The sequence below is a fragment of the Lissotriton vulgaris genome, chromosome 2_1 (genome assembly GCF_964263255.1).
Source record: "Lissotriton vulgaris chromosome 2_1, aLisVul1.2, whole genome shotgun sequence".
Taxonomy (NCBI): Eukaryota; Metazoa; Chordata; class Amphibia; order Caudata; family Salamandridae; genus Lissotriton; species Lissotriton vulgaris.
Genome location: NC_141687.1, coordinates 662,340,014 through 662,362,104, shown reverse-complemented (window position 1 = coordinate 662,362,104; position 22,091 = coordinate 662,340,014). Strand labels below are relative to the sequence as shown.

The following is a 22,091-nucleotide window of genomic DNA, read 5'->3' as shown; positions in this document are numbered from 1 at the left end:
TGGCCCTATTACTGTTGTTCAATGTACTAGTGTTGAACCTATGGGCGATTGGTGCTCATCGGCCGTCGTGTGTACATATATCGATTCTTCTTTACTGTTTATCTACTCTGAGTTGAATCCACAATGGCTCACACAAAGTACACCTGTTTTGATTTTCTCTCATACTTTGCGCTATAACTTACCTCCCAGGAGAGATTTTGCTTCTCCCTTCTCGAGGTAGCCTATTCTGTCTGTATATATGATTAGCATATGCTCTAATCTTCAACCATCACTGTCACCCTATAAATATATATCTTTGTTTATTGTCTGTGCTCATGTAATTCCCTCATTTTTTATAGTATTCTACAAACCATTTGTATCTTTAGCTCCTGGTTAAGAATATTTGATACTCAGGGATACTTTAATTACACCACAGTATGCCCTGGACTTGGCACGTGACAATGTTGTTTTATGCTGTTATTCTATGGAAGTACTGAAGTTCTATCCAATCTGTTGAACTTAAAGTAATTAAATTGAAATGTTATATGATGTGTATACATATTCATGTATAAAATAGAAATTACCTGGCCTCCAATTCGCAATACTGCTCGTTTATTCAGCAGATTTTAAATTCGATACATTCAGTTATTGTACCTTACTTTAACAATTGTAATCTATTAAAGTTACCTTTCTGCAACAGTTATACATTTTTGATACATTCAAGGATACTCATTTCATTTTTCAGAACATAACTCTCTTATCAAAGTAACATACATTTGTGCAAAAAGTAATAACAAAACCAGTAAAACCATATCAATACAATAAAGCATATCATTGCATTAATCCTTTTGAAGATTTTTCAATAATTACACCAGTCAATATTGTAAATCGTCTGCCTGCTTGTGCTAAGATTATTTACACTTTATTGTTTTACGAAGCACATAAACAGACTCGCTACGGGGAATTAGATATTCTTTTGAGTCTCTCTAGGGTATGTTTTATGTTATTACACCCTCACAAAAGTCCCACTCAATAAGGTTCCGTTTTAGACAAAAAGCGAAAAAAGCTGACGCCCTTCGAATCCCCTTCTGAGTTTAGGGATTATCGTCAGGGCTGAACCATGGTGTAATCTGTATATTTTAAATACAAAAATGGGGAGGCTAAAGAGAACCAACACCATGGATTAGAGCTCTGTTTCTACCCTTCTCTTCTATATGTAATAGATTTTTTTTTAAAAAGACAGTAGATGGGCCTGGTATTCTTTAACTTAACTCACTCTTGTGGTACACATTCTTTCTGTTGCTCGCGTAAACCTAAACGCATTAAAATAAATTGTATAAGTGAATAAGTGAGTCTGGGATTACATATAGCTTGAACTCCGCCCTACAAGATCTTGTAGGGCGTAATTCAAGCCATTATCAAAAACAAAAAGAAACATCCACCGGAAATACGAAATGAAATATGCATGAAAATATTTAGTACATTTCAAACTAATTTGCCATGACAATAACTATATGTAATCCCAGACTTTATTTCTCACTTTTCGTCTACGACGGAACCTTAATGAGTGAGACTCTTGTGAGGGTGTAGCTTAGCTCGTCATGAGCACCGGGGCGCTACGCGCACCCCCTTCCCCCCAGCACAGCGGGGAAATATGCCCCGCACGGAAGGGGTTAAGTGAATTTAATTTTTTTTTTTACTTGTACTCGCGTTTGCAGAGTGGTGGAGAAAGGGAGTGGGGCTTACGACCAGCTCTCAGGAATACTGCTGTGTCTGACTTACTGGAGGTAAAAGGAGGGCTTCCGAAACTCCAAGAACCTTCAGCATCCAAGAGGACTTCATCCCCCAACAAGCAGTGTGCCAGGAGGCGCACTTGCAGAAAGGTGGAAAACGGGGACATGGTCTCCAAAGACCTCTTAGTAATACCGCTGTATGGGACTTACTAGAGGTTAACAGGTGGACTTGCTGGCCCCAAGGGTCACTGTAGAGCCAAGGGGACTTCACCCCCCAATCAGCAGTTTGTCAGGAGGCCTATTTGCAGAGTGGTGGAGAAAGGGACAGGGCCTCTGAAGTCCTCTCTGCAATCGTGCTCTGTGGGACTTACTGGAGGTGACAGGAGGGCTTGTTTGCCCCAAGGACCCTCTTGCACTAAGGTGACTCCATCCCCCAATCAGCACTGCACCAGGAGGTGGGATTGCAGAGTAGTGGATAAAATGGGCGTGGCCTCTGGTCTTTTATTTTTATTTTATATGAATTTGGTGAGTGGAGAGCACATGGCCCCCCTTCCCAGGGACCCTATCCCCGGGGACAGGATGATTTTGAATGGGTGACGGGGAGGACAGCCCCCTCCCCATTGCAATTTCAGCCGTGGGCACCCCATCCTCTTGGGCCTAGCCATTTTTAAAATTAATTTTAAATAAAATTAAAGGAGGGGCATACAGCAAGCTGCTCCCAGCCGATTTTAACACCGGGTACTCCATCCCCCGGTGCCAAGCCTTAAAAAAAAATAGTTTAAAATAAAAATTATAGGGAGGGGTCCAGAGGCCCCCATACCAGGTCAATTTCGGCCAGGGGGACCCAATTCCCTTGGAGCCCAGTCCCCTAGTGTGGGTGCCCTGGTCCCACCCATGGCACCCACTTGTCACTGTTGCGGACAGAGGGGGAACCCTGAAAGACCCCACTGTTCCTGCAACTTCTTGTACCCTATATGAGCCTGCATTGCTTTTGGACAGAGGGAGCTGCTGAACATGCAGCTCCCTCTGTCCAAAAGCAATCCTGCTCCACTTCTAGGAAGCAAGAGCATTTTTTATGCTCTCACTTGCTAGATGAGTAGCAGTATTTGCTATGGCTTGGCGGGAGTGGTAAAGCTCCCGCCAAGCGATACCAAACTGCAGTGTCCTGGACGTGATCACCCGGCAAGTTGCAGGAACCAGCGCTGGGGGTGGCGGTCCCCAGGGCCATCTATGCCCCTCTCCATTGGACTACACAGCCCTTGGGGAGGTGGCGGTCACCGGAGCTGCGGGGGTTGCTGAACAGGCAACCCCGCATCACTTTTTACAATAGGCTCCAAGGAGGTTGTGGTCCAGGGGGCATATTATGCATACATTGCCGCAGGGACCCAGCCCACCCAGGGCCGATTAATAACAAAGCATGGGAGCCCACGCTTTGTTTAAAAAGAAAAGAAATTGGTGGGATTCGTGGATCTAGAGCAATTCCTGCCACATTCGTTTTTATGTTTTACAAAAATTGCTTTTTTTTGGCTTTGTGAAGTTCCTGTGGGACCACCCAAAAAGGCCTAGGGAGTCAGGGTGTTTCTACCCTGCCCCCTTTTCTTTTTAGTGATTTTTTTTCTTGTGACGCAGTTCAACCGAGTCACAAGATGGCTGTGGCTGCCAACACTTCCAGGTTTGAAGTGATGGCAGCCAATCAGAGCTCGGGCACGAGATCGGGAGGGGGTCTGTGGCCTCAGTTGTATATCTTAAAAATCTTAGCATTTCTCTGCAACTACAGAACAGATTTACACCATGTAACAAAAATGTTGCTTTCTAGACCAAGAGCTACCCTTCTGCCAAATGTGGTTAATTCTGTTCCTCAGTTCGGGCTGTAGCCATGTCTAAAGTTTTCTATGGAAATTAACATGAAGCAAAAGCATTTTGGGACCCCCCCTCTTTGTCTTGGCCCCCAACTTGACGGCCCACCACAAAACTTTCCAGACACAATCCAACATGAGTGTCCACCAAGAGGGGGCTGAGAAAAAGGGGGGCCCCCCAAAACGCTTTTTCTCCATGTTAATTTCCATAGGACACTGTTGAAGCACCTACAGCCAAACTGCAGAACAGAATTACACCAAATTTGGCAGAAAGGTAGCACTACCCAGTCCTCCTAAGGAGTTATTCACTGTTGCTAACAGTGAACCGAGCTCCTGTGGTATCCTGTCCTCTTGTTACCATTGTTCCTAGTGGTATGGGGCTTCTGCTCGGCCCCGCCTGTGCTGCAATACCGCTCCCTTTATTCAGTGCTGAGCTTCTGACAGCCATTACACATGGTGATGTTTGTCAAAACGTAATAAATTGCTGATGGAATACCTTTTTAAGATCTTAAGAATTAATTGCTTCACCACCAATACTACCAACACCGTTGAAACTACCCCGCCACCAATACAGCCATAACAATTATCACCACCATTTTACCATTACAGATGGTGCATGGAATTGTAATTTATTGGTGTCTTCTTTCAGAAGAAAAAGAAAGGTTTATAACGTGCCTGCTCAATGCCCACGCGAGTGACCGCATATTTTGATACTTCCCAAATAAGTGTAAAAAAATCAAACGCTATTTTCTCTGTAGCGTATCAGTTAGATTGTAATTTTAGTGGTGCATTTACAAGCGACAATTCCCTTACCTAGATAATAACCATATGTCGCTTGCTTGTATTCATCCCAGGAAATTTTGTTGTCTTTATTAGTGTCATAGTCTCGCCATATCTTAGCTACATTTTCGTAGATGTATCGTTTCTGCACTCTTTTGATCCAGCTTTTCAGTTCCTCAGCAGTGACATAGCCATCTTTGTCGTAATCTATCCTTTCAACAATTTTTCTGAAAGACAAACACAAATAATTTACAAATCAACACACATGAATAGCAGATTGTGATATTTAGCCAATAAATAATGTTTGAAAGAAACATTCGTCAGTAGTGAATAATTACACCTGCATTATTTGCCCATTTTCATCAATGCAACAAAGTCGATGCATCCAAGAGAGAACTTTATCAGCAAGCAAGTTCAATTTCAAATAGAAAAATACAAATTACCAGAAACCATTTTATTTTAACCTGAAATCAGAGAGCAGGTAAGTAAATATTCCAAATTTATGATTTTTTTATTGTAGTATTTTTTCTCATAAAGAAAGCTTTTAAAATGGAATTCTTCCAATAAAACGTTTACTTGCTGCTTTTCTTCACTAAACCCACTTTTACCAGACAGTTTCCTCCACCTCCTGCTTTACGAATATTTGCATAAAAACTAAGTGACATCATGGAGGAAAAGGCTTTGCAAATTCATGTAATACTACAATTTGTCTTAACATTTCTACTTCTAGGGACCCCCACTGAATCACTACTGGAAGCCGAAGACCCCAGATTAAGTAATATCTACAACTTAAACATCAACAGTACACACAGAAAAAAAGAGAAACAAATTGAACTAATACACATATCATGAAATATTTTATTTAATTCACAAACATACAAAAAACGAAATTTTTATTTTAATGGGAAGGTTGGAGCTATTCAAAATGTGGTTTTATTTCTAAAAGGTGAAGCAATATGCTAGACTTTAGCATATCACTTTTTTGCACTTAATACATGCTCTCTGTCAGTAAATGCATACCAGTGCTTCAATTAAGGCCACCAGCTGTCCATACTATATTCTGCTTACTTGACTTGCATTGCTCCCACAAATCATGTAAAGCATACCAACCTATTTTTAGCCTTTAATTTCAAACCCGTTCAAAATTAAAGGCTGCTTTAATATTTTCTTTTTCTTTTTATGTATATATACTATATTAATCTCCTATTTAATTTTGTAAGTGGTCGCGAACACCCTCAGTAGACATCCTAAACCTCTAGGGATACATGGACTATAGAAACACTGCCTTGTGCAGTTCAATATAAGTAATGGAGTGGAGACAGAAGTATGCACTCAAACAGACAAAAGCATACAGTAATAGGTTTATACTAAAGTGGGTTTAGCCACCACATGACTGATAAAGTATTTAACCAATGGAGAGACGGTGGCAGCAAGACAAATGGCCACTCGCTAGAGCCCCTCTGAGGCACCGAGAATCCTTTGTTCATTTAGGGACATCTAATCGGCACAACACGACCGTTAAAACAAGAGAAAGGATGTCAGAGGCTCCCTAGAGCGGTGAGGTAGGTTATTAGACCCCTAATTGGTCGAATTGATACCTTTTTTTCTTTGGCCTTGCCGCTCGCAGCACGCGCCACATATTGGCCGCCATTTTGGAGGCTCCGATGCTCGAGTCTCTTCAAAAGCCAGAACACCTGTGGTTTCTTCTTCCCGTTCACCACCAGGAACGTGGACTTAGAGGTGGGAATAAAAGTGCTCAAATTAAGAAACACATTTTTTTTGTCCTCCTCATGGTTTCTAATATTTTTGGGCAACATTCAAGGAAATTCTACGATAGCGTTTTGATTCCTACTGGTTCATACGGATTAGTCTGTGCATATGTTGACTAGATACAATATTTTTCACTAAATACGTCTATTTTCATTGGTGCATTCAGTTCCAATTCACCTTGGTGGTTATTTAGAGAGTAAACAAGCTTGCTGCTCTTTGGCGGTTACCAACATGGATTCTACGCACTCAAGTAAACCCCCACTTCTCCAAACAAATCACCTTTGCCTTTGACTTTAGAGGACATTATGGACGATCTGAGAAATATATGACCTTTTATGGCACATACTACTGCACCACTTGAAAGAATTGAGGCCAAGTAGTCAGGTTTGGATTCAAGACTTACTGAGGATAAGCAAAGGATTAGTGAAGCTCAGGAGGTTGTCGCTAAGGTAGAAAGTCTATCTAAAAAAGTCATTCAGTCAAAAAAGTTATCAGATGTAATACCTTATTAATTTATGGTATACTGGAGAGTTCGGAGGGCCCCAACATGATCAGTTTTTTGAAGATGCCTATACCAAAAATAGTAGGCTTGCTGAAACATACAGATTTCAATAGCCAAGGGCACAGAGGATTGGTCCTCTCAATGTTTCAACCTCAAGCAGACCTTGTGGGATAATTGCCTATTTTCTTCGAGAGTCAGACTTAATGTTGATTCTTACAGCAGCCAAACAATGTAAACAAATGTTATGGTCTGGTCAGAAGATATTTTTCAGTCAAGATGTTTCACAATCTACTGCTAATCAATAAAAGGAATTTTTAGATCTCAGACCTACGCTTCAATCCATGAACACTCGTTATGGTCTTTTCCATCCCTGTTTCTTCGAAGTAACATATATGGACAGGGCAATTACTTTTGAGGATACTGCAGACCTCAAGAAATGTATACACGTGGACAGAGGAGAAGACATGGAACTTAGTAAATCTTAAATGTTTCACATCTCTTATTTAACATGTGGTTTTCTCTTTTTCTATGTCCAGGTCCCTACTGTCCCCTTGTTCTGATGGAGTTGTCTCTGTTCAATATTGTCCATCTAATCCAATGTACACATTTTGTTAAGTTACACTGTCTTCTTAATGTATGGTAAGTCTCTTGGTGCAGTGGTGGTTAAGTTTCTTTCACTTTCATATTGTTCTTGACTACTTGTTGTTATTATATTTATTTCCTCCCGGTGTTTCTTTCAGAATGGTGTCAGTTTTTTTTGTTCTTGACTTTTCTGGCTAAAACCCTTTGGCTTTTTGTCATCTCTCTTTTCTATATACACCAGAGGAGGCCGTGTTCTCCTCTTGCTCCACGTCCTTCCATCATACTTTTTCTCATCTTCCTATTTCACTTTTTAACATTCTTTTTTCTATTGTTATACAACATACTCTCTTAAATGCAAAAAAGCACTTTTTGTTCTTTACTATTTTCTACCTAATCTGGTTGGGTTGGATGAACATGTTTACTTTTTCTACTTTTCTTCTATCTTTTCCCTCATATCTTTTCATATCCTCTTTTAAATACAATTTTTTTGTTTATTGGTTGTCATGTATACTCAAATTTCTACTATTTTCTCTCAAACATGTTGTGGCGGATTGAGATGGTCACCTTTTACAGTTCTCTGTTTGTTTTTTTAATAGCTCATTATATACCTCTTCGAGCAGTGGTTTACGTATTGTCTCATGGAATGTTAAGGGCCTTCGTAACCCAGTCAAGAAGCAAAGAGTGTCTCATTTATGAAAATTGAAATGCCAAGTAGCTTTATTACAAGAAACAGTTCTTATAGAGCAAGATATACCCTCCTTACGCAGACAATGGGTTAGGAGTTTTTTCGCCTCCCCTGCTGTGAATAATAAGAATGGTATTATAATATTATTTCATAAATTGCTATGTACTCATTTGCTGACTGAAGTTAAAGATGATAATGGTAGATGGCTTTTGTTAAACCTTAAGATACACAATACCCAGTTTTCGATCTGCAATGTTCATGATTCTAATGGTATAGATTTATTATTTTGGAATATATTTTGCACTCTCCTTTCTTCACCATGCATCAGAAAATCTTATAGCGGGTGTCGACTGTAATCAACTGATGGGTCCTTTTTTAGATCGTAAATATTAAACTAGGTTTGTTCCGAACAAAATGCATAAGACCTTTCATAAAGCTATATCTTCTAGGGGGCTGATAGACGTTTGGAAAATTTCACACCCTGATGTTTTAGAGTTCTCTTTTTTCTCTCCAATACTCAGATCCCACTCTAGATTAGACTAAATATTTTTCACACAATCCACTCTTCAATTCTTGACACATGCAGCGAAAGGTTCAATATTTATTTCAGACCACGCTCCTGTCATAGTAGATTTGGACTATCCCATTCCTATACCCACTTCACGCAGATGGAGATTTAATTATGCTCTTCTACCTGACAATCACTTCACAGAGCAACACTATTTTTACAGGAATTTTTTGAGAATAATCTTCCCTCAGACTCACAATTAAATTTTATTTGGGATGCATTTTAAGCTACGGCTAGGGGTTTATAGTAGATTTTGTTTCAAATAAGAAGAGGAAGGCACTTCGAGATTCAACGCTATTCTTAAAACAAATTATGATCCTAGAACATGAATATTTCTCTTCAAACCACTCAGGTACCTTGCCTAAACTCATTAAAGCTAAACTGTAATATAATACACAGTTCTGGGGTAACGCCTGCAGTAGTTTGCTTAGGTTTAATGCTACAATGTATGGTGGTCGGAATAAGGCTCGTAAATCTCTGGCTAACTACCTTAAAATTAAAAAAAACAAAATCCAAAGATGGTTGCTATACCGATGGTGATGGGGTAGGCCTATCAGTGACTGCAAGATATCAGAGTGCTTCACAGAATATTACACTAATTTATATACCCCCGAGTCTTCAAGTGATCAGATATATGCTTATTTTCAATCCATTCCCAAACCTCCAGAAAATACTGTTGACTTGTCCTCTCTCGATAGTCCAATCTCAGAACAGGAACTTACTAACGACATTCATCACCTTCTAATAGACAAAACTCCTGGGCTTGACAGTTATTCTGTACGTTTTTTTCTTCATCTCAAACACCTGTTAGTTCCTAATTTATTGCTTCTTATTACTAATTTTCTAATTTGGAAAAGACAAAAGGCTCTTTTACTCAGGCCATGCTTTGTCTCATCCTACAGACCTATCTCACTAATTATCACAGATTGCAAGATTTTTGCCAAATTATTGGCTCTTCGTATTAATCAGTTCATCCACAAATTAGTTAATAAACATCAGTCAGGGTTTGTGACGAGATGTTCTATTCCGACAACTCCAGAACTTTCCTTGATATAATTCATTTGGCTTCCATGTTGAATTCACCTGTTGCTGCCATAACTCTAAATGCAGAAAAGGCATTAGACAGACTAAACTGGGAGTTAATTTTCTGAGCACTGAAATGGCACGGCTTCAACCCCCACATCATTCATTACATTCAGTTATTATACTCTGCACCCTCCACTTTTCCCTCCAAAGAGAACTAGACAAGGTTGCCCTTTATCTCCACTTTTATTTATTTTAGATTTAGAACCCTTCTTAGGAAAAATGTGTTGTTTTCCACAGTTTACTGGCTTTCAATTTAAGAATATCAACATTACATGTACAGCATATGCGGATGACATCTTACTATATCTATCTAACTCAAACATGTCTGTATTGGCGTTTCTTTTTTAAATGAATATTCTATAGTTTACAGACACAAATGTAATATGAATAAATCAGAGGTCCTGCATCTAAATAAATATTATTACCGCTCAGATATGTTGAAAGACACATGGTTTACATGGAATTGAAAATGTATCAATTGTTTAGGTGTCTTACATACAAATACCTAAAGAAACCATTAGAATGATCCTTAACAAGAGCATTACAAAAATCACGGGTAAAGTTGGTTTCCCTTATTTCTGTCTTGGTGGGGTAGATTAGCAACGAGTAAAATGATGTTGCTACCAATCATCAATTTCTACTTATCCATACTATCTGTTACCCTCCCACTCTCTTTCTTTAAAACCATTAATCGTTCTTTGATCAAATTTGTATGGAATAAGCACAAGCCAAGAATTTCATTAAACAGTCTTCAACAACCCAAAGACTCTGGTGGGGTCAAATTTCCAAAGGGAACGCGTTATCATTTTGTCTTTACTTTGAAACAGATTTGGACGTCCCCTTCGGTTAACCCGCACACAACACTAACTACCTGAGGCTAATTGGAGCAAGCCCAACTTACTCCACTTTCTTTAAATGCAGCGGTTCATATCTCTTAACTGCCAGGACCTTTTTCTCTCCTATACTTGCCTATTCTATGGCAGTTGCTAAACCTTTAATTGCTTCTTCTAATTCTCATATAGATATTATTTCACATTCTTCTAATTGGTACAATAAGTACTTAAAACTAAACAATAGAGTTCTTTTTTGGAAATAATGTATTAACAAAAGGTATTATAACTATTGGTCATATACTTACTGACAGCTCTCTTATGGACTTTTCAGAGACTCAGAAAAATATCACATATCTTATCAACACACCACCCATTTTTTACATCTTAAGACTTTCCTTCTTCTTCTCCTTTCAGAGGATTTCTCTTTGGTTCCACAGAGTCAGCAACTCTCTCACACATTACATTTTTCCTCTCAAATAAAAGCTTCTGCTATTTACAACATTTTGTCCCGTTCTTCTGATTTGAGAACAAAATCCAAGGTGGAAATCTTGTGGGAGAGGGATCTCAGTTCAGTTCATAAACTTTATTCGGGGACCTTGGTACCCATAAAAGCACAAAGTCATGAAAAAATACAAACAACAGTCTGGGAGTTTGAGTACACATGAGAATACAAAAAGATACATCAGTATTACGTAATCATTAAAATTTAAATCTGCCTATTAAAGATAATTTAATTTGGAAAGACTATAACTAAAACCATTAAAATATTTTACAGTTATACCAAGAGTCTCAGGGATCCAACATGGACTTACGTGTTCTAATGGCAATTCTAAGAAAAGCGCATGTGTGGAAAATCAAATCTGCATCGTCCAGGGTTGCTATACGCAGATAGGCCTCATCCAAACTAATAGGCCGTCTCTTTTTAAAATAAGGGTTTAAAGCCACTTAGAGTATTTAATATATTATTTACAAAAAAAAGTAGAAAAATTTATAATTGATTGACCACTCCTCCCATCGCAAATTCATGATGTTTTATTGAGGTTGGGGTGTCAACCAAGAGGAAAAAATAGTGCAAATCTAACAGTTCCACCTCTTAGGCGGCATAATAAGCTCTTATCCCAGCGACTCATGGGTATGGTGAGATATATATGCAGAGGGTGGTAATACTGTTCGATAGCCATATAATTGCGAACGGATGATTTCACAGATTCCAAAGCAATCCTCTCAATATTATATAGGGAGTAGAGAGCATCTCTTAATTCCTTTTTAGACACAGCTTCAACTGTACTAGAATCTAAGAAGATGTGTTCCCTATTGATGCTGCGCAAACTTTGCCGCACTCCATTCAACCAAGGGATATCCATCCCTTTGTCACAACTCGCGCAGTCATAATAATCTCTTGAGTAAGGGTAGCAGCCTGATTCTTGCATACTGAAAGCCAAAAAAAGAGCTGGTCAGGCGCAAATAAAATCAGATATAAAATTAAGATTGAGTTCCCTGTGACATATGTATGGTGGTGTTGAGATTCGGATACCCAACAGTTTCCTACAAAACCTGTTTTCTTCCTGTTGGATGCATGAACTATTTACAGTGCCCCAAATCTCAGCCTCATATTTAGCCACAGGGATGCACTGCAGCTTGTAAATTTTCTGAATAGATAAAATAGCTCCAGTGGTTTTAGGGTGGGGGAGACTCAGATTTGAATTGGTGGCCTTTGAGAACTTGCTCATGGAATGGGCTAAATGCTCATTCCAGGAGCCGTTCGCAGCAAAGACCAACCCACGATAAACGAATGAACGCGTACATGTCAACTTTTGGCTATCCACTGTGATGGAGCTTATCTCTCGCTTCCCAGGGCCGCTACACATTAAAAAAGACTTTTGAGGCGTGGCCAAGACTGCAATGTGATCGGACGTGCCATGGGCGAGCTCTGTCGCCCCGTTGCCTGCATAAGCCTCTTACAGCGACATTCGGGGGCTACCGAACGGAGTACCTGCACAGCTGCTTGTGTCTGGAGCGTGGGGCAGCCACTGGCGGAGCAGACCCGGTGGGGGGGGCCGGGGGGCACAGACCGGAGGGCTCGGACGTCTTGCCGCCGGAGGGCCCGCCCGCCATCTTGGTCCTGTGACGGGGGACCGGCGCCTGGGTGACTGCGCCTCTGCGGATGCCCTATCCCCTGGCAGCGGCTGGAGATCGTGGACTGTGCTGCCTCACCCCGCGGGGTGCCCTCCGGTTACCGGGCTTGAGCCCGTGAGTGCCTGGGAGCCGACCTGCAGCCTCCTCGCGGAGCGCGCTCCGGCAGTCCATGAGGCCAAGCTGGCGCCGCCCTGTAGCTGAAGTCTAGCCTGACGCCGAGGGTTGTACTGGACCCCCCGAACCAGAGGGAGCCCCCTGCGAGACTGCGGGGAGGAGAGGAGCGCCCGGCCTACACCTCCACTCGTCCCTGAGGTGAGGGCCCCTGGGGTGAGCTGCCGCGGAGGGCCGGAGCCGGCCGGACTTGCCTGACTCTAAGATGGCGGCGGTCCCCGAGACCCGCGGTGGCCTGCAGCGCTGCACCTAGTGCTTTCAACACAGCGCTCGAGACGCCCCTCTGGCCCATCCTGCACAAGGGGGGAAGCCCATCGGACCTGCCCAGACGACCCAGTTGGGGGTGACAGGGGACCGGCGGGAGCGGAGGCCGGTGTGCCTAGCAAACTTTCCCGCGCTAGAACTTCCCCACCCCCCGCCTGCGGACTGGGGCACCACTGCTGCCCGGCGCTGCTGGTCTGCGGCGGGGGCCGCTGCTCACGCCGCCTACCAACTTGGGCCTCCTGGACTGGGCCCTGCTTGGCACCTCGGCCCCTCCGGCCGCTGCGACCACAGACATCTGTGCCCCCTGGGCTGGACCGGCCGGGCTGGAGTGAGGGATCAGAGCTGCAAAAGACCTGCGAGTACCCCCACGCTGACTGTGGGCCCCGGGGTGACCAGCGCCACTCCCTGAAGGCGACGCCATTCCCCGAGGGACGGAAGGAGTGACACCCGGAGCCCGGGGGGGGGGGGCTGGCCTGTGAGGCGTGCTGGTGGCGACAAGAGGATCCGGGTCTGCACCCCGCCCTGCGGACAGAGCGAGCTTGCACGTAGGAGAGTGCTTGGGTGGGGAGTGGAGGACTGGTGGCGCTCCGCACTTTCTCCACACCCCGGCGACGACATCGAGGAACCGTGCCCGCGGCGAGGGACACTACACTCCGGGTGGATGATGACCCGAGGCAGAGGAGGGGGCAAGGCGGACCCGGCGACGGCATCCAAGGGCACGTCGGTGGTTGCCATGTGGGGCAAAGCGGGGGCGTCGGCCCCAACCGAAGAGACGCCGCCACCTGTCACCGACTCTCCCCCGGTGACCCAGGCCTTCATGTCCTCTTTCATGGCGGACTTAAAATCCGAGATAGGGTCCCTGCGGGCAGAGGTGCACACCTGCGTCAAGGAAATGCGCAAAGAAGTCACGGAACTGGGAGACAGGGTCGATGGACTGGAAAAAATTGTCGACACGCGCACTGAAGATGTCGAGCAGTTGTGGCAGAGGGTGGCGGCCCTGGAGGAGCAAAACATCGAGCTCCAGGTCAAACAGGAGGACCTTGAGAATAGGGGGCGCCGCAACAACCTCCGAATCCGTGGCGTACCACTCGGAAAGGAAGGGTCTGACATCATGGCCTACACGGCTCAGCTCCTGCACGAGGTGCGAGGCGGAAAGGGGGCCTCCCTACCGATTCTGGACTGCGCACATCGAGTCTTCAGCGCGGGAGGCAAGACGGGCCTTCTCCCGGATATAATAACCCGAGTACACTATTTCACGGAGAAGGAGGCTATAATGAAAGCGGCAAGGGACAAACAGGACCTGCAATTCGGAGGGCATAAGATCCAAATCTACCAAGATCTGGCACCTAACACGCTGCATAGAAGGAGAGTCTTCCGCCCTGTGACAGAAAAACTACGGGCTCTCGACATCCCCTATCAGTGGGGACACCCCTTCGCCCTGATCTTTCGCTGGGGTGACAAGCGCAGAACACTCCGCTCCTACAATGAGGCGGCGCAACTGATTGGACTCTCGGAATCCCCCGAACATAGCCCATCCCACCCCAGGCGACAGGAGAGGCCCCCGGCTCGACCGGATTGGACCACGGTGACCCGGCGTCGCCGGACGACCCCGAAGGACGATCTCTCCACATCCCAGGCCAAGCAAGACATCATTGACCACATTCGCTCCCTTGAGAGCGACCGCGAGGAACACCCTGCAAAACCTCATACACCGTGACCCCCGATTGGCCAGTCTCCACGTTTAGATGACCACCAATCGCCGAGGGAACTGCCACTACAATCACCTGTGCGGGGCTGGGAACTTCTGCGTCCGTACGCTCACTGATGGGCATTCTGGCACCACCTGCATTCCTGCAGCTTGCACGACCTCCCACACCCCGGCAACAAGGGGGAAGCGCACGCTTAGCCCTACAACCTGCCGAATCTCTACTGGGGGACAACTGAAAAATAGATGCGGCTCGGAGGGGCTGATGATGCCATGGACAGCGGTTGGGCCCCTTGGGGTGATCGAGAGGATACGACTTTTGCTACAGGAACTTGCCCCTGTCGCTGGACCCAGGTACTCCTGTAGAAGTTATTCAGCCTTCCCCGTTTTTGAGATACATTAGACTCACTTCCCCTGAAACCGCCCTGGGCAACGGGGCAGACGGGCTCCGTGGCTACCGGGTCCTATATTCCCAACAGAACCCCCCCCCGTTCTGTCCCGTAGGAAGTGACATTCCTGAGACCATCCGAACCCTCGGGTAGAGGATGTCCGGAACATGGGACATTGTGCTAGGGCCCTGTTGGCCCGTCGTGGTTCCTTACTCTCTTTGTTCTCTTCGTTTTCCCACTCTGTCTACTTCTCCTACTTTTCTCCCGAGTTGTCCCTATGTTGTCCCCCCCTCTGCCCTCGGGTGGGGTGGCGGTCCCGAGACCCTTGCAGATGCACACACGGAGCTGCAGCAGTGGTGGCGGAGGGGGGTGATTCTTCCCACCCATGCGGGGTGGAGGGTGCTGGGTGATAAGGCGGCAACATCCCCCCTAGTGTTATGGCAGTGACTGCTCCCAGGCCCCTAAAGATTCTATCGCTCAATATCAAAAGGCTGAACTCCCCCAACAAAAGGAACCAGATATGGCGCTACCTTCTCCATCACTCCCCCAACATCATATTTTTACAGGAGACGCATCTCCTACGGGGGGACACTAAGCGCATGGCACACCCTAGATACCCCACACAATTCTGGGCATCGGCTGACACCAAGACGGCAGGGGTGGCAATCCTGTGTAGAGCGGGCTGTAGACAGGGGCCCGCCAAACCATACAGGAGCGGCGATGGGCACTTCATCCGGGCTGCGGTGCAGATGGGGGGGATACAGTACACCCTGGGTAATGTATACGCACCCAACCAGTCGCAGGACAAATATCTCCAGTCACTCCTGAGGGCCCACTTCAAGTCTGATGAACCGCGTACAATCCTGGGTGGAGATTTTAACCTAGTGTGGGACCCAGATATAGATCGCGGGGAAAACGCGTGTGGCGGCGCGGGAGCGATGTCCTCTACGCTCAGGTCACAGATCACGGACTTGGGACTGGTCCACACGTGGCGCTACCACAACCCGGGGGTCCGAGACTACACCTTTTACTCCCACTCCCACCGGACATACTCGCGCATTGACTACATTTTCACCTCCCTAGACCTTGCCAGGGACACGCTGCAAGCTGCCATTTCGGATATCTCGCTGTCGGACCACGCACATGTGGAGCTTACGTTGCAGGACCCCCTGACGTGCGGTCCTCGGGAGCGACGCTGGACCCTCCCACCGGGTGTCCTCCGAGATCCGGACGATGTGAATAGCATCCGCGAAGCCATAGACTCGTACTTCACCGTCAATGATCTACCCGAGACACCCCTCCCGGTAGTATAGGACGCCTTTAAGGCCACCATACGGGGGCACATCACGTCCCTAGGGATCGCAAGACGACGGGAGACTCACAAGCTGGAGTCTAAGCTTACGGGCGAAATCAAGCAGGCGGAGGCACGGGACAGGACTCTATCTTCCCTAGCGTCCAGAAGGGAGCTAGCTAACCTCAGGGGACAATTGCGTCTTCTACGCACTAACAAGGCGGAGTACTCCTTATTAGCGCTGAAGCAAAAATATTATGAGGGCGGAGACAAGGTGGGGCGTATGTTGGCCAGACGGCTGAGAGCGAGAACAGCCAGAGCCCATATCGCTAAACTCCACTGTCAAGATGGCTCCACGGCCGTCACGGAGAAGGCAAAACAGGACGCCTTCGTGGCCTACTACACCTCCCTGTACGCGGGGGCACCCACATCGCAGGAGGCGCGAGCGGCGGTCCTAGACGACTATGAGGGGACTCCGTGGCCGCCGGCTTGTGCTGCGGAACTGGAGGAGCCCATACTGGAAGAGGAGGTTTCAGCGGACATTAAGGAACTCCCCACTGGGAAAACCCCAGGCCCAGATGGCCTCCCGCTGATCTTTTATCAAGTGTTCCAAACCCAGCTCCGTCCTTATCTGCTCAGGCTTTACCACTCCTTCTCTGACACGTCTGGTCCGTCCTCCGACATGGGAATGGCGGAGATAGCGTTGATCCTGAAACCCGGAAAAGATCCTGCGCTCTGTGCTTCCTACAGGCCTATCGCCCTCTTAAATACGGATCTGAAGATCTATACCAAGATACTGGCCAAGCGATTGGACCCCTACATGCCGGGGCTTGTGGACCCGGATCAGGTGGGTTTCATTAGGGACCGACAAGGGGCGGACAATGTACGCCGACTGGCGCACCTGGTGGGCAAGACACGACACTGGGACATTCCAGCTTGCCTTCTCTCGCTTGACGTGGAGAAGGCCTTCGACCGGGTGGACTGGACCTTCTTGAGGGCGGTGCTCCGGAGGCTCGGTCTAGGTCCTAGAATGATAACTAGCATTATTGCCCCGTACCTTGGGCCGCAAGCCAGGGTCAGAGTGAACGGCCAACTAACACCGCCGCTGAAGATACATAGAGGTACGAGGCAGGGATGCCCGCTCTCGCCGCTCTTGTTCGCCCTCGCGGTGGAACCACTAGCGGCAATGATACGACGCGACCACAGCGTACATGGAATAGCCCACGGGGGGAGGGACAACAAAGTGGCGCTATTTGCTGATGACTTGATCCTCACGCTCACACACCCCAGTGAATCCCTGCCGGCGCTTCACGAGGTTCTGTGTCTATATGAACAGGCATCGGGCCTCAAAATAAATCATACCAAGTCCTGGGCGCTCAACTTCACTATACCAGCGGACGAGCTCCAGCCGCTGAAGGCGACGGTGCCCTACCAGTGGGCGGAGAGCCAAATCAAATACCTGGGCCTCACGCTGACCCCCCACCTGGACTCGTGGTCTTCGGTAAACTGGACGGAGTGTCGTAAAGCGGTTCTGGAGGACCTCCGGAGGTGGAGGCCTCTGATGATTTCCTGGCTGGTGCGCCTAAACGCGGACAAAATGTCGATTCTGCCAAAAATTGTGTACGTTTTTCAGTGTCTGCCCACCCCGATTCTGCTTCACTGCATCCGGAGCCTCCAGCGAGAGATCACTTCCTTCATCTGGGGCGGGAAACGCCCCCGGTTCTCGCAGAAAATCCTTATGGAGCCGAGGGACAGGGGGGGCCTGGCATGCCCCAACTTGGTTCACTACTACTGGGCAGCGCACCTGCGCTTCGTAGTAGAGTGGGGTGCACGTGCAAGTGACAAGCACTGATTCCACATGGACCTGGCGGTCACGGGACGCACTATATGGGACCTGCCGTGGCTTCCGCGAGCGGCGCGCTCCAGGAGTGCCTACATAGCAGTCCCTACAAAAACGGTCCTGGACATATGGGACAAGATTGCTGTGCCCAGGGGCCTCACAACGTTCCCGTCCCCGCACACGCCGATAGCGGGTCACTCGCAATTCCCCCCGGCCCACAGAACCGGTGCGTTTGATGAGTGGACGCAGGGAGACTGCAGAGTCATTGGGGACCTTTTCCTCGGGGGCTTGCCCAAGACCTGGGAGGACTGCAAGGAGGAGTTCAGACTCCCCCCGTCGGCTGGTTTTCAGCACACCCAGCTACGTCATTGGACTGCGGGTGATGAAGTATACCAGGCGGCCACCAGGGCTTTCACACCCTTTGAAAAGCTGGCGCGCTCTCTCGGGGGGCTGAAGAGACTAATTTCGCAAATCTACCACATACTACAACACCCGAAGTCAATCCCCGCGCACCCGTACCAGAAGCAATGGCAGCTGAAGGCAGGAGCAGACATAGAACCCTCCCAGTGGAGCAGACTGTGGCGCGATATACCCAAAATCTACTGCAGGTCCCGCAGCAGGAAAATGCCTATAAATTGCTCACCCAATGGTACTACACTCCGCTGCGCCTTAGCAAAATGTTCCCTAAAGCCTCGCCGATGTGCTGGAGATGTAGCTCTGCGACTGGTGACTTTGTGCATATATGGTGGGTGTGTCCAACTTTGACGATCTTTTGGAAGGAGGTACTTAGCCATATCAGAGGGGTGCTGGGGTTCCCCATACCTGAAGAAGTGTCCACAATACTACTCAGCATCTACCCTAGCACACTTAAGGCACTTACCCGCAGCGACTGGGTACTCGCACTCCACATGCTAGGTGCGGCTAAGCAACTCATAGCCCTGTATTGGAAACGTACTGAAGCGCCGCCCATAGCATCCTGGTTTGTACGCCTTTGGCAGGTACTCATGCTGGAACTGCTCACGGCTAGGCTACAGCTGAGAGACACACGCTTTACAGCAGTTTGGAAACCCCTAGTGCGATACCTCTGATCGGTACAACATGCACGACACATGCCCCCTAGACTCCGCTTGCTACGCCTCTTTGAGGACGCCATTGCCCCTGCGGATCCTGCCAGGCTGTGTCCTTGAGTGTTAGGCACACTACGGTGTCCCGCGCTGCAGCGTAAACCCCCCCCCCACCTTGCCCCCAGACACGCCACCCACAGCCACTATCCCTTCCCCTCTCTCTACTCTCTGACCTCAGATTCTCTTGCTCCGTCTATTTTCTTCCTTCTTACTTGCCACTCTGGCTTTCGTCTCGCTCTGAGACAGATGTGCCCTGTTGGGCTGTTTACTACAGTTGGGCTAGTTGCCTGCTACCTACCTCCCATGCATAGTGGGCGTATGCCCGCGTGTGATGAGCTTTTGTCTACTCCTCCATAAGCCTCGCGGCCGGCTCTCCTGGGAGAGTTGTAGGCACGGCGCTGTGTTAAGGCTTTGTGCCGGCTCCAGTTGATACGCAAGCATAAGAACTATTGCAAACGCGGCCGGCCTCTACAAGAGGTTGTAGGCTTAACGCTGTGTTTAAAAGATAAATAAATGTGGCCTGTATGGGCCTGAACATAAAAAAAGACTTTTTAAAATTAACACGCAGATCTAGGCCATCCATATACTTAGCAAAGTTTTGTACTAAAATGCGCAGGGACTTTGGACTGAGGCCTATAAGGACTGCATCATCTGCGCATAAAAACACAGGGAGAGATTTCCCATTAATAATGGGAAAATCCTGGGTGGCGGATTTCAGAGAACTGTTCAACCCATTGATATAAATAATGAAGCGAAGGGGGGCCAAGACGCAACCCTGTCTCACCCCCTTCCTACTTCAATTACTCAGGAAACCTCTCCTCCCATGCCAATCCTCACCTGTGCCTGAGATCTTTGTGGAGATACACTAAAAAGTGTACCAACGGCTCATCCATCCCGCCTGCCAGCAGGATTGTCCACAGCTTCGCCCTGTTAACAAGGTCGAAAGCTGTGGACAAATCCATAAATGCCATATAGACCAGTGACCTCTGTGCAATGGTATATTTCCCGATAACCAAGTTAAGGTTCAGGCATTGTTCAACTGTTCCCACCTTGCTTCGGAAGCCCAACTGGCATGATTCTAAAATGTCGTTTTCTTCTGTCCAGGTTAAAATGTTGTTATACAGAACTCTCCCCAATATTCTTAGGGTATTATCTATTAAACATATTGGTCTGTAATAGCTCGGCTGGGACCGGTCTCCTTTTTGTTTTTTAAATCGGTACTATAATACTCTTAGCCCATGTTGCGGGTAAGGTGGCAAGAGTCAAGCTATTAAAAACATTCAGAAGCAATGGGGCTCAGAAATCTGGGTTCCTTTTAATTAGGTCGATGGCAAGCCATCTAGCCCCGATGCTTAATTCCCTAAGCTCTGCTGGATGGCCTCTTCTACTTCTAAAATGGTTAACTCTATGGGGGCCAACATACCTGGCACATAATATTCTATCTCGGATTGTGGGGTAGCATACATTTCCGAGAAATGGTTTACCCAGGACTCACTGGAGATGTTACAACTAATTGGGGTTTGTAGCTGGCCCATTGATCGAAGGTCCCTTACTGCGTACCAAAAGATGTTACCTTTTTTTTAACTGGCAGCCTCAGAAAGAGCTTCCCAACGTTCCGACAGGAGAACCATCTTCCTGTTTACAATTACTGTGTTATTTTCCTTCTTAGTCAACTGGACGTCAATAGTGCACCTCGGGTTGGCTGATAGAGCCCTACGTTGGTTCCTGTTAGCCAGTGTGCATTCTTGATCGAACCATCTAGGGCTATTTTCTGCTTGGAGTGCGGGTTTCGATAGAAGGATTTTTGTGGCCCGGCAAAGTTTTGTGAAATCCTGGATTACCTCTGTGTGTGAGAGTTGCAGTGACAAGCAGGAGTTAATAAGATGCATATTGCCCTTCATTAGTTCCTTAAACACTTTGCCACTATCGTCCTACTTCCAGTGCAATCTTAGGTTATCAGTCGAGGAGATCAGGTTCGAGGCCCCGCGTTCGATCTAGAACACGGGTCTGGGGCTCAACAATATTTTATTAGGGTTATGATCCCCGTGGTCCGTAGCAATGACTTCTGCAACCTTTAGTTGGTCTTCGAGTGAAGGGGAGATGAAAACAAAGTCTATCAGTGAACAACAACCCCTTCCCCTAAACGTTGGTTGCATATGACCAGTTGCATTAAGCCCCCCACCAGCTCCATGACATTCACCAAATTGTGTGATCTTAAGAGCAAAGAAAAGTTTGGCACCCCTATGAACAGATGACCCAGAGTTTCCCATCCCCCTGACAAGCCCCTTACTGGGAAATTTAGCGTTAAAATCACCCCCCAGCAAGACCCCAGTAGTAGGCCCCCCCCTCCATATTGAGCTGGGTGTCCAAATTTGAAATAAAATCAAAAAGCCCAATGAAATTCTTGTTAGGGGCAGAACAAAGTCATTATTGTAAAAATTCACCAAGTGAAAACAAACTTGCCTTTTAAAAGGCACCGCTTGATTTTTGCTGTGAGTTGGGAGGACCTTAAAGCTGCCGTCAGCAGCCACATTAATCCCTATAAACAGACCACCCAACGGTCTACTTGTTTTAGGGCTTAGGGCTGCCACACTAAAACAATGAAAGCCTTCAATATATAAACCTTCCGTAGGCCAGGTCTCCTGGAACTTGACTATGTCATGTTCCTTTATCATGCGCAGCCAATACTGGTTATCAAGCCTACTTAGTAGTCCTGCCACGTTCCAGCTTAGGACATAGCTGGAAGACCGGGTACTACCATGCTTGGTATGACTGCCCTGTCTATGTTTTTATGAGA

General features: G+C 46.8%; 1 protein-coding gene across 1 annotated transcript in view; it reads right to left on the bottom strand.

Moving 5' to 3' along the window:
- Window positions 1-22,091, bottom strand: part of RCN1 (reticulocalbin 1) — a 165,017-nt gene that overhangs the window by 88,070 nt on the left and 54,856 nt on the right. The window contains exon 2 of the mRNA XM_086955841.1: window positions 4,382-4,575. Coding sequence (XP_086811967.1) covers window positions 4,382-4,575 — 194 coding nt within the window. The remainder of the gene's footprint in view (window positions 1-4,381; window positions 4,576-22,091) is intronic.